This window comes from Panicum virgatum, chromosome 4N (genome assembly GCF_016808335.1).
Source record: "Panicum virgatum strain AP13 chromosome 4N, P.virgatum_v5, whole genome shotgun sequence".
NCBI lineage: Eukaryota > Viridiplantae > Streptophyta > Magnoliopsida > Poales > Poaceae > Panicum > Panicum virgatum.
Window position 1 is genome coordinate 29,269,978 of NC_053148.1, and position 14,837 is coordinate 29,284,814.

The 14,837-nt window shown below is 43.1% G+C and overlaps 3 protein-coding genes across 3 annotated transcripts; 2 read left to right on the forward strand and 1 right to left on the reverse strand.

Moving 5' to 3' along the window:
• The first annotated feature begins 1,172 nt into the window (after positions 1-1,172).
• On the forward strand, positions 1,173-5,662 carry LOC120670609 (protein trichome birefringence-like 24). Its single transcript, XM_039950754.1, has 4 exons — positions 1,173-1,508; positions 2,341-2,418; positions 3,036-3,313; positions 4,474-5,662. The coding sequence occupies exons 1-4, from the start codon at positions 1,265-1,267 to the stop codon at positions 5,251-5,253; spliced, it is 1,380 nt and encodes a 459-aa protein (XP_039806688.1). The 5' UTR covers positions 1,173-1,264; the 3' UTR covers positions 5,254-5,662.
• Positions 5,663-6,387: 725 nt separating this feature from the next.
• On the reverse strand, positions 6,388-9,063 carry LOC120670062. Its single transcript, XM_039950048.1, has 2 exons — positions 8,632-9,063; positions 6,388-6,645 (listed from the first exon to the last, which is right to left on the reverse strand). Exon 1 carries the CDS (start codon positions 8,983-8,985, stop codon positions 8,635-8,637), a length of 351 nt encoding a protein of 116 aa, XP_039805982.1. The 5' UTR covers positions 8,986-9,063; the 3' UTR covers positions 6,388-6,645; positions 8,632-8,634.
• A 691-nt stretch (positions 9,064-9,754) lies between these two features.
• On the forward strand, positions 9,755-13,015 carry LOC120670061 (F-box/LRR-repeat protein 14-like). The gene is made up of 2 exons (XM_039950047.1): positions 9,755-9,938; positions 11,297-13,015. Exon 2 carries the CDS (start codon positions 11,353-11,355, stop codon positions 12,769-12,771), a length of 1,419 nt encoding a protein of 472 aa, XP_039805981.1. The 5' UTR covers positions 9,755-9,938; positions 11,297-11,352; the 3' UTR covers positions 12,772-13,015.
• The last annotated feature ends 1,822 nt before the right edge of the window (positions 13,016-14,837 follow it).

The following is a 14,837-nucleotide window of genomic DNA, read 5'->3' on the forward strand; positions in this document are numbered from 1 at the left end:
AGGCGAACTCCTGGTTCAGGATGACAACGCGTGGCTCCTGGTTTGCCTGGAACAGATCACGGATGGCCGTGTAGAGGGCACGGGTGGTCTTATCTGGCGCCATGGCGAGGTCAAGAACCCCATCGGAGACGGAGCTGTACATCTAGCTGCGCACACAAGCGTCCGGCTGATTCCAGGTGGGATCAGTCGGACGGGACGCGATGGTGCCGTCGATGTGTCCTAGAAGGCCGAACTTGCCGCACATGGCGGTGAAGTAGGCGTTCCACTTATTGTAGTTTGGCAGCCGGAGCTCGAGCTCGATGGGGATGTGGGTCTTGATGTTGACGGAGGCGTACGGGTTGATGAAGACCGGGAAGACGGAGTCGGAGGAGCCGGGCGTCATGCCGATGCCGGAGCTAGGGCTGGATGCCGACGAGGTGGACGAATCCATCGACATGACGCCGGATCAGATTGATTTGCGCTGGGGGCGGGGCGGCCAGGGGAGCGGCGCGGCCTAGGGGTAGCGCGGCCAGGGGGTGGCGCAACCTAGGGCGGCGCGGCCAGGGAGGCGGCGCGGTCGAGTGGGGTGGTGGACGTGCGGGCCGGGTGGCGGCACACATGAATTAGGGCAGCGGGGTGGGGGTGGGGGGTTGGGAGCTAGGGAATTAAACCCCGGATTCTTGATACCATGTAGAGACATAGCGAGAAAGGGAAACACCACACACCCATTGTGGGGGTGACCTTTCATGTATATAGCCGAGACAGTTTGATGTACAAATAAGAGTCAAGTAGACTTAGAGTACAAGGCAAGTCACCTATACATATTCTATCAAACTATATTATGTGCGACAACCTTTCATTTCCATATTTATTTTACCGTGTTGTCACCACGCATCTCTGCCTTTCGAAATTTGCAGGAATTTCGTTGTAACATGCCGTTGTTGTAACATGCCCCGAAACGTTAAAACAAATAAAACGAAACAGAATACCCTTTTCACAACCACCACGCGTCTGGTAAAAAGCCTTCGGGTGCCTCTAGTCTTGCTCCTGGTTGGCAGCTTCTGAAATGCTCACCTAGGCACCACCGTTTCCAGGTTCGTCTTGACTGTAGTTGACGTCACGCAAACACAGGACCGACCCCACATAACTCCGTAGTCCAAACCTGCACTGCATGCCAACCACCTCCACCGTCACCGCCGAGAGACGAGGCACCGACACAACAGAAGTGCCAACCAGTACCTGGTGTCTGTTGCCCGGCTCCGCGATCACTTGGGTGTGGAGAGGGATGGGGATGGAGTGGCCGCCTGCGCCGACGCCAGCGCTGCAGTTGCAGAGGAAGGCGGCGGCGGTCGTCGGGTCGGCGCTGAAGCTGCTGCTGTTCGTGATCCTCGCGGGCCTCGCGGTCCGGCTGCTCGCCGGCCCCGCGGCCTACCTCCTGCCGCCCACCGCCGCGCCGGACGAGGCCGCGCGCCTCGTGGCGGCGCCGGGGAGGGGAAGAACCGGCGGCGGCGGCGGGACGCCTCCCTCCGGTGAGCGGTTCTTGGAATGCCTTTGTGTCTTTTTACCTCTTTTCATTTTTGTTGTTTCTTCCAACAAGAAAGGCATGCAGGCGTGTCTCCTCACGGGGAAATGATTTGGCTTGATATTTGGTTGGGATTTGCAGCATTAAAACATGCCCATTCTGTACTAGAAGAATTCTGAATATTGATTGATTGTTGCTGGAGAAGAGCAGCAGTGAATTTTGGATTGCCTTATATTGTGAAAACATTTGAATCGAAATGCTTATGCTCCACTCTAGCTTATTGGTTAAACAGCAAAATAAAAAAAGATATTAGATGTGGAAACTATACTACTGAAAGGTCTGAGGATCTTCAGAATTACTTTAAAGGTTTCCTCTTTATTTAACGTGTCCTGCTGTAACTTGATTTGTTTATTGCTCAGGAGGGACTGCGTGGATCCCCTCTGTTTCCTTCCGTTTAATTTATTATACTTGTTCTGTTTGACCCTGTGTGCATGTTCTGCTACATTCTAGTTCTGTGGCATTTGTTATTTGCATGTATTTGATTAAATGACCAAATGCCTACAGTTGGAGGATGGAGGTGTGTGATTGATCACTTGCATTAGTTTAGTGAGAGGGGCAAGCTTGTTAGATCCTCTACGAAAAGGTGGGAGTTTTTTTTGCTTCACGGGTTCATGATTGGGAGGATCCTCAATTTGGATTAAAAAATGCCCAGTTTGTTGTCTTAGAGTGATGCCAGCTTTTACCATTCTCTTTGCTTTTCATGGATTTACTAATGAAACAATTACTGCACTTTGTTTTGGATCTTATGTTTGTACTAATATCTTGCTTGTGATTAACAGAAGCGAATGATTTGATTTTTGATGTGACTGGTTCGGGACCTCTAACAGCTCCAGACAAGAAGGAAGATTCCCCAGGAGGTATGTTTCTTAATTCATAGATGCGATCGTTGCTTAATCTACACTTTACGTGTGAATGGCATTTTGGGTAGCAAATTAAATTCTTTATGGACGGATAAGGTTATCAATTTTAATTAAGTGGTAAACATTAAAGGGCTTGTTTGGATGTAAATCCCTAGGATTTATTGAAATTCGAACAGAATCCCTAAATTCCCATTGCTACTGTCATCGGAAGTCTGAAGCATAGTCACAGAAATCGGGGTCGAGGGTACCGTTCCTCGACCTAGAAACACCGATCCCGTCCCGGAAACGCGGGGTCATTTTCGTCCCCGCCTTGTAAAAACCTCTCACAAGGACCGTACCCCGTCCCTCGACCCCGAATCTTTGTGACTATGGTCTGAAGAGGTATAGATTTTTCTTCTTGTTTTGGTAAATCTATGCAGTTTCATTGCTTCCTATGCTATTACCAGCCAATGCTATCTTTAACCAAAATGACAAGAATTTGTAAGATATTTGTTATCTTCTTAAGGAAATATTTTGTACAGTCCCATTTCATTTTCATGTGTTCAGAAAAAAAACATTTTTATCTTTAGTTCTTCCATTAGTAATTGACCACACATTTTATTTTCACTGTGCAGAAAGTTGTAATCTTTTCCATGGTGAGTGGGTTCCACATTCATCAGGGCCAGCTTATACCAATGCAAGCTGCCGCTTCATTGAATCTCCTCAGAATTGTATGACAAATGGAAGGCCGGACACTGATTATCTCTATTGGAGATGGAAGCCATATGGTTGTGACATACCACTGTTTGACAGCAAGAAGTTTTTGGATGGCATGCGGGGCAAACATTGGGCACTTATTGGTGATTCGATCCTTCGCAATCACGTGCAGTCATTGCTTTGTCTTGTATCTAAGGTATTCTATGATCCCTTAAGTATTCTTGTAATTAGACAGTCATAATATTTTTTATGGCCACTGTCTAATTTTAATGCTTCTTTCAACTTCCGACATATGTGGGCTTTACATTTTAATTTAGCTAAGTAGATATTAGTTGTCCCTCTTTTAGTGCAGGCAAACTTGGTTAACTTGCAATAATATGGTTGAGCTCTGTTATTATTTAGGATTGATTATTATCTTTGGCAGTGCAGATAAAATTATCCCTTGGATCTGAAAGGCGTTTATTCTATTAAAATATGCATACTGAATGTGCCTCAGAGTGTTCTTTTATTCTCTGTAGACTAGAACACAATTCATGTAAATCAAATCCACCATGCAAAATACTTTGTAGTTGATTCTTCGCTTGAGATGTTGCAATAACGTTATCAGAGTGCCATTAATCACTAATGTACATCTGTCGGTTCATTATGTACTACCTAACTTTCACCAGTTATAAATTTTCCTTCACTATTCATTGTGCACAACTAGGAATTCCTTAATTATGCATAGCATAAAACAGGATCACGGGCCATGCTTGTTTGATAAGAAGTTATTTTTGCTCTCTGTTTTATTATTATGTGTAAGACTAGATATACAAAGCAAGAAAATAAAGACACAACCACCCAAGCATGATATTTTTGCTGTAAATAAGATGAACAATCGGTTTTTCGCCCATGTCACTAGGGAAGAGATTGGTCTGACATATCAACGTACTATGAACCTTAAAGGTGTTGAGTCTCTGTCTTCGCATTTCTCTCAGCAACTTCAGTTGGAGCCCTGCAAATTGTGCATCAACCGCATCAAACCACATTTTGATGAGGCATAGCTTGTGTTTGCGTCCCTACCGTTTGTACTTCATAAACATCCTATGAAATTGCTAGCAAGGTGTTCTTGTTGATGATGGTTTGACGAGAAGACAAGACTTTCAACACCTGATTGTAAATCTTGTGTCTGAAGTCTGTGCTGCCCTGTTTCCACATGCATATTGTCTGGTGCTTTCTGTAGATAGTATCGGTAGTGCTTGCATGAATCCTTCATACTATGATTTCAAAAGCAAGGCTGTTGCCAGGTTTCACCTCTAGCCTACTCCAAGTCTCCAGCTTGCATGGGGCTAAAAGACTTTATTGTTTCTGTTGCAGGTCGAAGATGCTACTGAGGTCTACCATGACAGTACATTCAAATCCAGAAGATGGCACTTTCCCTCACACAACTTCACGGTATCTCTTATCTGGGCACCGTTCCTTGTCAAAGCCAAAATATTTGAGGATGACGATGGAGTTTCAACTGCTGACCTTCAGCTGCACCTTGATGTTCTCGAGACAAACTGGACTAGTCAGTGGGAAAGCTTTGACCATGTCGTGATATCCACAGGCCAATGGTTCTTCAAAACTGCAGTCTACTGGGAGAATGGAGCTGAGATCGGCTGCCACTCCTGCCAGAACAAAAACCTGAAAGAGATGGCCCCAGAGTACTCCTTCCGCAAGGCACTCAGCGCAGCCTTCCGGTTCATCGTATCCTCGCCTCACAAGCCAGGTGTCTTCTACAGGACATGGACGCCTGCACATTTCGAGAACGGTGAGTGGTTCAGTGGTGGGACTTGCAACAGGACGTCGCCATTCAAGCCAGGGGAGGCTGGCGACAGGGAGTCGGACAATAAGATGTGGAGGATCGAGAGAGAAGAGTTTGACAAGGCGATGGCAAACAAAGCGCCTAATGGCAATGCTGACCATCTGAAACTGCTCGACACATTTGAGCTCTCGCTGCTGCGGCCTGATGGGCACCCTGGGCCTTACAGAACATACCATCCTTATGAGAAGGGGATGACTGCCAAAGTCCAAAATGACTGTCTGCACTGGTGCTTGCCCGGCCCTATCGATGCGTGGAACGACATCATCATGCAGATGCTGGCGAAGGACTAAAACTTCCTCAGGTGGTACCTAACTGTGCCATCTGATTTCGATACCGATGTCGGTTCGAGCCACCTCGTTGTTGTACATATGTGCTCTGCTGCTCAAATTCGCAATTTCCAGGAGCCTATGTAGCATGGTTCTTCTTGAAGCAATCTGCCACCATAGAGGGTTTATTAGCTGTTAGCATGCCAAAGTGCTCCAGTTACTTCTTGATGACTGTTGGTCGTAATATTATACCGTGATAGACTGGAAAAGGTGCGCCTATTGTCTGTAGCGCGTCATATTCTGTAGCGAATGTATGCAGCTAAATCTTTATTAGTCTTCAGAGGCATACAGTGGTGAACTGAACAAGTTTTCCCGTTGCCAGACAGCTGTAGTACATAATAATATATAAACAGTAACAGTTATTTGAAGCTGACTGGCTGTATACTGCTTCTCGATGTGCATAGGATGGCACCTGTATCAGGTGTTCCGAGCAATGAGCACAACTACTCGTGCAAAATGTACTTTCAAATACGCGGAGCAAAATTTCACGATCTTAATAAAATAATGAAATAAAATAAGGGGAAAAAAGTCTGGTGGCCTTTCTTGCAAAGAGAATGCCATTGTGCACATCCTTTGAGATGTCAAGTGCCCCGTGTCCACATCAACTCAGGTTGCAGAGAATAATATCCTTTGCTGGCGCAGATTTAAGATGTTTTGAAACTCAATACGAATTTCAATTCGTGATCCTTTTATACCATGGAGACAGGAAAAGATCTACGCGTTTATGTCTTTACCTGAATTTTATACATTAGAATGATGCATGAGATGCTACAGAAGGGCAAGCAATGGTGGACAGTGGACTTTAACATACTTTCCCTTTGTCGTATACCTGAACAGAATTTTTCAGGTAGTCGCAACAAAGGCTAACGGTCTTCCCTCAGAAAAAACAGGGAAGGAAATAATCAGATGAAACGTTCGTCAATGAACTCCGTCGGAGAACCGCGAAACATCCAACCTTTCATAAATGTATTCCATCAACAAAACTGAATTCTCTTCCAACAACGCACTGATGAACTTGGCTGAACCTAATAGCCTTCTATTGTCATAAACAATGAAGCAAGCATTTGCATTTGCCCAAGAATCCCATCGGAGCAAATGTACAAGGATATTGCAACTCTTTTATCATTTTATTCAGATGTTAGTTCGTATTTTTACAAAATCTTTAAAAGCCTCACTTAAAGCACCTCCTTATTTTGAAAATATACAACAGCAGAGGAACAGAAAACAAATCACTGCCCTGGAACAAGTGCATAGATCACAACTCCAAGCCACACTATATCTCCCATCTGGCTTGAACTCTCTCTCTTCACCATTAACAGCCCATTTGAACTCCACAGGTGGAAAGGAATGGATTATCTGCAAGGCACCTTTATCAAACACAACTACAAGAAAATGAAATTTTGCCAGAGAAGTTGAAGTGGCAGAACTCAGAACACAACTCATCTAGGTTGTGCTATGTGGTTTACTACTGCCAATTTTATAAACCATAAGAAAAACCTCTCAGCATCACCAAGACTACATACTTCACAATTACATGTTTGATGGTGTTGAAAAATAAGTCAGTCAAGACAATTCAATCAATAAATAACCATATTAACAAACACACAGGAAAATGGTAGAAAAGGCTCCAAAATTGTGCAGATTTAGCGATGGCAGCAGTTTCTCCAACAGCTAGTGATAAAGTTTGGTCAGTCAGCGTTATTCATGAATACTACTGCTTGGTTACTTCTTAACAATACCATCATGCACGAATAGGATTTAACACTCTGATCATTGACCAGCACTAGGAACAGTAGTACTACAGCAAAATTTGAAACCCTCAAAAAGAAAGTTGAATACCAGCAAGGATATTAATACTACTATTACAGCAATACTCAATTTATAAAACAATCAAAGAAACTAACAGAAAGCTTTGGCAGAAAAAAAATAGCATTTCGTTCATTGTGTAAAACACCAGCAGCATTTAGCAGGAAATTTCAGAAATCCTCCTGAAATCAAACACTTTCAACACTGGATACATAAAATACAATATGATGACACATACAAGCTGAAATCCAGAGTTACAACACTACATATCCAAAAGATACTCAAAAATCAATATTCTAGAAAAGAAATTAATGAAAGAATTACCCTTAAAATTAGATTCTCAATACAATACTTCAATGTAAAAGAAACACTATGCTTTTCGAACTAAATAAAATTCATCATCTACTTCAACCAGATGAAGATACGTTTTATAAAAAAAGATGAAGCTCTAAGGAGGAAAAAAATATGGAAACCTCCATTAACCTCAAAACGAAATTGTAAGTAATATCCACCCAATAAAATCATCTTCAAAAAATAAAACAGACATTAATCAAGTCATCCTCCAACATTACAATTCATTGTAAATGTTACTTCCTAAGCACTCCCTCCATTCTCTTTTGATATCCTATTTCAAAAACTAAAATGTTCACAAATGATAGTCCTATTTACTATTGGTATGGGCTATGGCAATACATAGCAGTAGTAATGAGGAGTTTCCAGTTAAAACATTGGAGGACCAACTAAAAAGTCTATGTTGCATTTATTATATGATAAGTAAGGTTATTTTCCTTGGTCATTGTGTCAAGGTGAAATAGGACCATCAAAAGAGAATGGAGGGAGTACTTCAATAGCAACCGTATTTCGTTATGCAAATATATATTCCCAGTGTTCCAATTTTCCAAAGTCGTCATATTACTCATGAGTTGTCTCACTGATCCCTTGATGACTATGACTCTATAGTACTCATGACTTGTCCCACTGTTCGACTGCTACCATGGAAAATTTTCTTTTCAAGTTCATCTGTTCATGAGCTTGGTCGTGTGCCTCGCAGGCTCAGGCCAAAACCAGGGAGTGGGGAACCTATGAATTATGATGCTGGTGAGTGGTGACAGGACTGATGCTACTTGCCCCTATGACATACATAATAGCAGCAGCCCGCCCCTCATTAGTGCAATTCTTGAAGCGTAACTCTCCAAATTTACATATTAACCTTCGAGGCAAGACAGCACTCTACCTGATCAACAACCTAGGAATTTATCAAGTGTCTAAAGCCTTGGAATCCTCATTCGGCCCATTTAATGATACAGAAAAGACTCGAATCTGGACCATCTAATCCTGATAGATAGAAATAATCTAACAGCACACACACTGAAACCCTAATGCAGAACATATTTTATTCTTCGCTAAAGCAATATTACGGAAACTAATTTCCACACACGAGATACAATTCTTCCCGATAGATGATAAAAGTCGCATTCCCATATCTATCGACGAACAGATCAAGAAGAAAAACATAACGGCATCAGCTGCTCTCACCAGTCACCTCTCCTCCTTGGCAACGACATTGGCGTTGGTGTCGTGGGGCTCGGCACGGGAAGGGAGCGGGTTGGAGCCTTTGACGAGCCACCCGAGCGCGAAGAAGGCGGCGCCGGCGAGGATGGCGGTGCCCCAGGCGTGGGAGTACCAGCGGCTGTACTGCCGCACGGCGAACCGCCACTGGTCCCGCAGCGTCGCCGCGTCGGGGACCGCGGCCTCCGGGGGGTTAGGGTATCCAGCGCCCCCGGGGTGAGCTCCGCCGCCGCCGGGCAAGCGGGGTCGGGCGCCGCCGCCCTCCGCCGCCTGTGGTGGCGGCGGCGGCGGCGTGGCGGGCTTCTCCTGGTGGTTGGCCATTCAGGCCTGACCGACCGATGCTCCTCAGTCCTCACGAAGACTCTCCCCGGAGAGAGAGGAGTGAGGAAATGGGCCAGGGCCGAGACAGAAACTAGTAGCTACGACGTTACGCCCTTCTGTTCTACGTTATGAACTTATACATATGTTTAGCTATCTCAAAAAAAAAATGTTTAGAGAGTGACTATTTGACCTTTGTATGCATATTTTTTTCTTATCAGTTTGTATAGAGTTAGAAAAAGTTCATTTCGTTTAGAGATTGTGAAAATGTCTCTCAATGGAAGTGTACTACAAAGCATATGTTGTGATGGATAATATAGTGGGCCATTGAGCATTCTTGTTCACGAAAATCTCTATGTGATGTCATTTGTGTTTCATGACGAATTCATCATGGCAAATTTAATATTAAAAAATTAATTACCAAGAGACAACTTTATTTGCAAGAAGAAGCCAACCTACGGAATTTAATGGATTTCTGAGCGGATCCGTTATATCACATAATAGGTTGCTTCTTTTATTTATGTCCGGTGCTACAAAAGTCAACTGACACTGTTGGATGGAAAATCCATTGCATGCTGAATGTTTTCACCTGCTTTATCTTTCACACAAAAAACGTCTCTAAATGGAAAATTCACTCGATAAAAAATTGCTTCCAAACTCGTAATGGCATCTTAACCATTTTTCAAAAAACAAAAAGGAAAAAAGGAAAAACAGCTTAGTGCCAAACGAAAAAAAAAGAATTACAAGCACATAGGTCAGCGTCAGCCCAGCCAAGCCCATTCTGGCCCACACTGTCTGCTTATCCATCAAGTCCAGGCGGTTCTGGTGCCTCGACCGACTGCGGCGAACTCGCAAGACTAGGGTTTCTGCTCCTCCGTCCTTCGGTTGCGCTCATGGCGCCGCCTACTCCCTGATATCGCCCCAAGAAACCCTAGCGGAATCTCCTCTGATTTTAGGTATGGCCCTGGATTTCCCCTCCTTTTGCGTTCTCTGCTGATTTAAGCGGCAGATAAGAAGAATCTAGTTGGTTTTTGTTCGATAAATATAAACCCATAAAAAAAACAAAAAATGGAACCCTTGAGCTGTACAATATGATGCACGGAATAGGCTTGATTTGTTTGTGCTTCTTGCGCACCCATCGTAATAAACTGGTTGATTTTCATGTGATTTTCTTTGGGGGTGCCGGGGTGGTCCTATTTTCTATGGGATTGGTTTGGCGGCTCCCAAGTATGCCAGTTAAGCAGATGCCTAGTACTTGTTGCTTTTTTGTTTAGTTTGTCTGTAATTTGTAGTTGCTTACTTTTTTAATATTTCAGCAGATGCACATACTAGGGTCTTATTTTGATGTGCTTGTGTTGCATTTTGCTTCGTTACTGTTTGTTCTGCAAGTTATCACTGAATAAATAGCTTAATAGGCTTGCAAGTTCATCCTTTATGAGGTAGGAGCACGGACCTTTTACAGGGAGAGAAAATAGGTGCATATTTATTCATCAACGTATGTAACTTGTACACATGCTTCTGGATATTTCTCTAAATAGATAGGGTGCTGCCTTGTTCATCATCTTGGTGACTTTTAAGAAATTTTGGAAAATTTACACAAAAGTCTTCTATGTGAACTGCTTATCTGACCAGTATGCATTACTTTACTTAGCTTCATATCTGATCAGTATGCTTCATATCTGTTTTATCTGAAAAAGTGTTCGTTGTTTGTGTGCACACAAATAATGAAATTTTCCACTGTGATCTACTTAGCTTCAGTTGCATCGATGCAAAAGAACCTGAAAAATGTAAAATGATTTGGTACTGATGACCAATGTAGGGGTGGTAATGGATCATGGCCCTAATGCTCTCTTCACAATCCTAGTTGGCCCTTAATTATTTTAGCTCAAAATTGAATAAGATTAGAGCCCGATCCATTTAGGGCCCGGCCCATAGATTATATAGACAAAAAATTAAGGCCCTTTACCACCCCAGTGTGACGTTTCTTAGTTGCCTTTAACTACTCTTCTTTGTTATTATGGACAGAGATCTTTTATTACATACTCCCTCTGTTCCAAATTATAGGTTGTTTATGGATTTTCTTGATCCATAGTTTTCTCTATGTATCTAGACCTAGTGTCTAGATGCATAGCAAAAACTATGCACCTATAAATGCCAAAACAGCCTATAATTTGGAACAGAGGGAGTATGTAATAGCTTCAAAGTATCATTACTTCATTATATGCATTTGCGCGTCTTCATTTGTTTCACTCCCATGGTCTGGTTATCTTCAATGCTTCTTACTGAATTTCTGTACTCTTTAATTTCAATCTAGCACTCTGAATACCTATGGAACCTTGAAATTGCCAAACTAGCAAAGCTGCATTTCCAATGGACGATATCCCGGAGTCACTGCTTGCAGAGATTGTCAAGCGGCTTACCAGCCCATGTGATCTTAAATCTCTTTCTCTTGTGTCAAAGCGGCTCTATGCTGTTGAGGGAGAGCTAAGAGATGCTATTTTCATTGGCTGCGGCGTTAGCCCTGTGACAGTGGCCTTGGTATCACTGTGCTCCCGTTTCCCCAATTTGTGCAAAGTGGAATTCAATTACTCTGGTTGGACTCATAACCACGGGATGCAGTTGAACAACCATGGTCTCCAGGTGTTTTCATCTTGCTGCCCCTCACTGACTGATCTCACGTTAAGCTTCTGCTCATACATTGATGACTCAGGCCTTGGTTTTTTAGCATGCTTCAAGAAGCTGATGTCTGTCAGGTTGAACACACTACCAGCAATAACTTCATTTGGGCTTCTCTCGGTGGCTGTTGGATGCAAGAATCTATCTGCTCTCCACCTTATTGCCTGCAAAAAAGTTGGTATTGTGGAGTGGCTGGAGTACATTGGCAGGGTTGGATCATTGGAAGAACTTGTAGTGAAGCACTGTGAGATGATCAGCCAGTTTGACCTACTAAAGTTTGGTTCAGGATGGATGAAGCTCCGGAAGTTTGAGTTTCAGATCAAGGGTTTGCTCAACGTATTTGATCCTCGTGATCCTTCATGCATGGCACACTATCAGTATAGATATGATTTCAGCTGTGATTGTTTGGAGGATTTGACTTTGGCACGAATCACAACTGAGAAGGAAATAGGGCTTTGTTGTCTCCTGAGGAAGTGCAAAGCATTAAAGAACTTGAGCCTTCATTATGTTCATGGTCTACATGACAATGACATAGTTACACTCTCGCAGAACTGCAACAACCTTACAAGCGTCTCACTTTGGCTGACACCTCAGTTCAATGAAGGTAGTGTTTTCAGGACATCATTGACTGATGACACCCTTAAGGCTCTAGCCCTCAGGTGCCGTATGCTTCAGTCTTTTGAGCTTATATTTTGGGCATGTGATCGCTCCTGGCCAGAAATAGGTTTCACACAGGAGGGCCTTGTGATGCTCATTCAGTCTTGTCCAATTCGTGATCTCGTGCTAAGTGGTGCTCACATCTTTGATGACGAGGGAATGAAGGCAGTCTCATCTGCACAATTCCTAGAATCACTTGAACTTATGGATTGTGTGAAAGTAACTAATGCTGGGATGCGCCTCCTCTCACGTTGCCCATGTTTGATTAACCTCACGTTGAGGCAGTGTGATGGTTTCACTGATGCTGGAGTGACTGAGGTGGCACGTGCACGGAATCTGGAGTCCCTAATTGTTGAAGGCTGTTCTCGGGTCTCTCTAAATGCAGTGCAGGGGGCTGCAAAATCAGTTCACTACAAAGAAGATTACCCAGGGTTGTTCAATCTAGGCAGAGTGTGAGTGTGTGACCATCTGGAAGGATGAAGCGCACCTCAATATATTAGTTTTATTTTGGCCCTTCGAGGATTGCTCACCATTGGTGGCTGGATTTTTAAATTTTACATATTTCTTTGTCCACCCTTTTACTGCGATGTGTGGGTTTAGAGTGTGTGTAATTGTGAGATTTGGATGTTTGGAAGGCATCTGATTATTGGGTGACTACTATGATTTACTTCTGCTTGTAGTGCAGTTTTTGTGGCTTTAATCTCTCTTTACCAGTCCTCATCATCTAAATCTTGATCATTCCTCTTTGAGGTGAGTATTATCACTTACCTTTTGGAATCAATTTGGTAGACATTTGCAGTTTTATCGACAATATTTAGTAGGCCCAACTTTGGAATACGTTCTGTAAATGCAAAAAATATCGGCTGTCAACATTCAGTGACATTTATCATCTTTCTTTGTATCCTACTCTTTTCCACTATTGACGTGAGTCCTGTTTTTCCAAGATTAGTTTTGCATTTCAGCTGGTAGCTTGCCCTTCCGGATTACATTGCGCTAGCCAAAAAGTCTGGACACTGGGGTAATGTAATCTGGAGGTGAATAGAAGATGGCTGTGAATTGTGCTAGAGCAGGTGGATTCCTGCAGAATGATTCTGTGGCAATGGCAAGATAGATGTCAGGCTGATAGCCAGAAGTGTGTCTTGGTTCAAGCTAGCAAATCTCTAGTGTGTCTTGGTTCCATCGTTTCAGTGGATCCATGCAACGTGGAAGAAGGCAAGATCGCAATTCGCACACCCTTGTGACATAATATATCGCGTAAGGTGAAAAGTTATCCCAGCTCTGCGTGCCCTGCGCAGAAGGTGAGTTAGCGTGATGCTTCCTCACCCGAAAGCTGTTGCCACGGGATGGCAGGAGGATGAGTATCAGCTTGGCAAGGTTCTTAAGCAATTGACGGGCTTCATAAATTCCTTGTCGCGGGATTCATGAATTCCTTGGCGCTAGGAAATTAAAAGTAAACAAAAGGCATTTTTATTAATTTATATACAGCCTGTGAACATGTCCTCGTTGCCATAATTTTCACATCTATACCCCATAAAAATAAACCAGTTCTTCACTATTTTGACTTGTTTCTTCACGATTCTTTATCGGTTAGTCCTAGTAACTATGTGGTTATTCAATCACGAAAATTTCAAGCAAATAACTTAGGGGTCATTTTCCATAGTGGAGTGAACCAAGCTTGTAAGTTTTCCTAGTGGCTCGCCAACAAGTTGTTGACCCTTTGCTCCGTAGTGAAGATGATGTCAAGGTGACCGGAACTGAGGGAGTAGTGACCCGCCTTTACCTTAGTGCCAAGCTTCTCATCCAGCTTGGCGGGAGGTGCAGTGGCGAAGATCTTGACCGGAAAAGGCTCGGTAAGTAGGAGCATATCCTTAGTGGAGATTCAATATGGATTACGGGTGGTATCTTCTCTAATCCATTCCTTTACGTTTCCGCGTTGCATACTTGCAACTTGTATGTTTTTATTGTACCATATAATTTAGACAACAGATATTTTGTGATTAACATACATAATAAAAGGACTACTCTCCTGGAAATAATCCATACTTTTCGTTTAGGTCACCTGAAGAACAGTTATTTTGTGATTAACATAAGGACTACTTTGAACTCTGACATAGGTGAATCCTTATTTTGAATATAAATCATTTTAAGAGCTTTGGTCTTGAACGTGTCCTGGTGCTCATTGCTGATTCAATTCGTTGTAGGCTGTGGTTAGAAATGGTTGTGCACATGTTGTGTGCAGCTGGCTGGTTGGGTTGGGCTATAAATTGCTGATGAGTTATGACTTATGACGACCGGCTTATATGATTGTATCTGATCGTGAACACATGTTTTGACTTTCTCAAACAAAAAAAAGTGAACACATGTTTTGACTTCATATGCGTTGAACACGCGGTATATAAAATAGCTGCTGCATAACAACCTATGGATTCAAAATCTATCTATACAAGTAAAATTTTGTTCATGTTCAGCTTGCGATATATGGTCCTCTAGACGGGGATGATGAGGAGAGATCCATTAACCTG

Excerpts from the sequence above, each read along its gene's own strand:
- LOC120670609 (XM_039950754.1), top strand. The coding sequence starts at position 1,265 with ATGGGGATGGAGTGGCCGCCTGCGCCGACGCCAGCGCTGCAGTTGCAG. Across the intron at positions 1,509-2,340 it reads CGGCGGGACGCCTCCCTCCG|AAGCGAATGATTTGATTTTT; the intron begins GTGAGCGGTTCT and ends TGTGATTAACAG. Across the intron at positions 2,419-3,035 it reads GAAGGAAGATTCCCCAGGAG|AAAGTTGTAATCTTTTCCAT; the intron begins GTATGTTTCTTA and ends TTCACTGTGCAG.
- LOC120670061 (XM_039950047.1), top strand. The coding sequence starts at position 11,353 with ATGGACGATATCCCGGAGTCACTGCTTGCAGAGATTGTCAAGCGGCTT.
- LOC120670062 (XM_039950048.1), bottom strand. The coding sequence starts at position 8,985 with ATGGCCAACCACCAGGAGAAGCCCGCCACGCCGCCGCCGCCGCCACCA.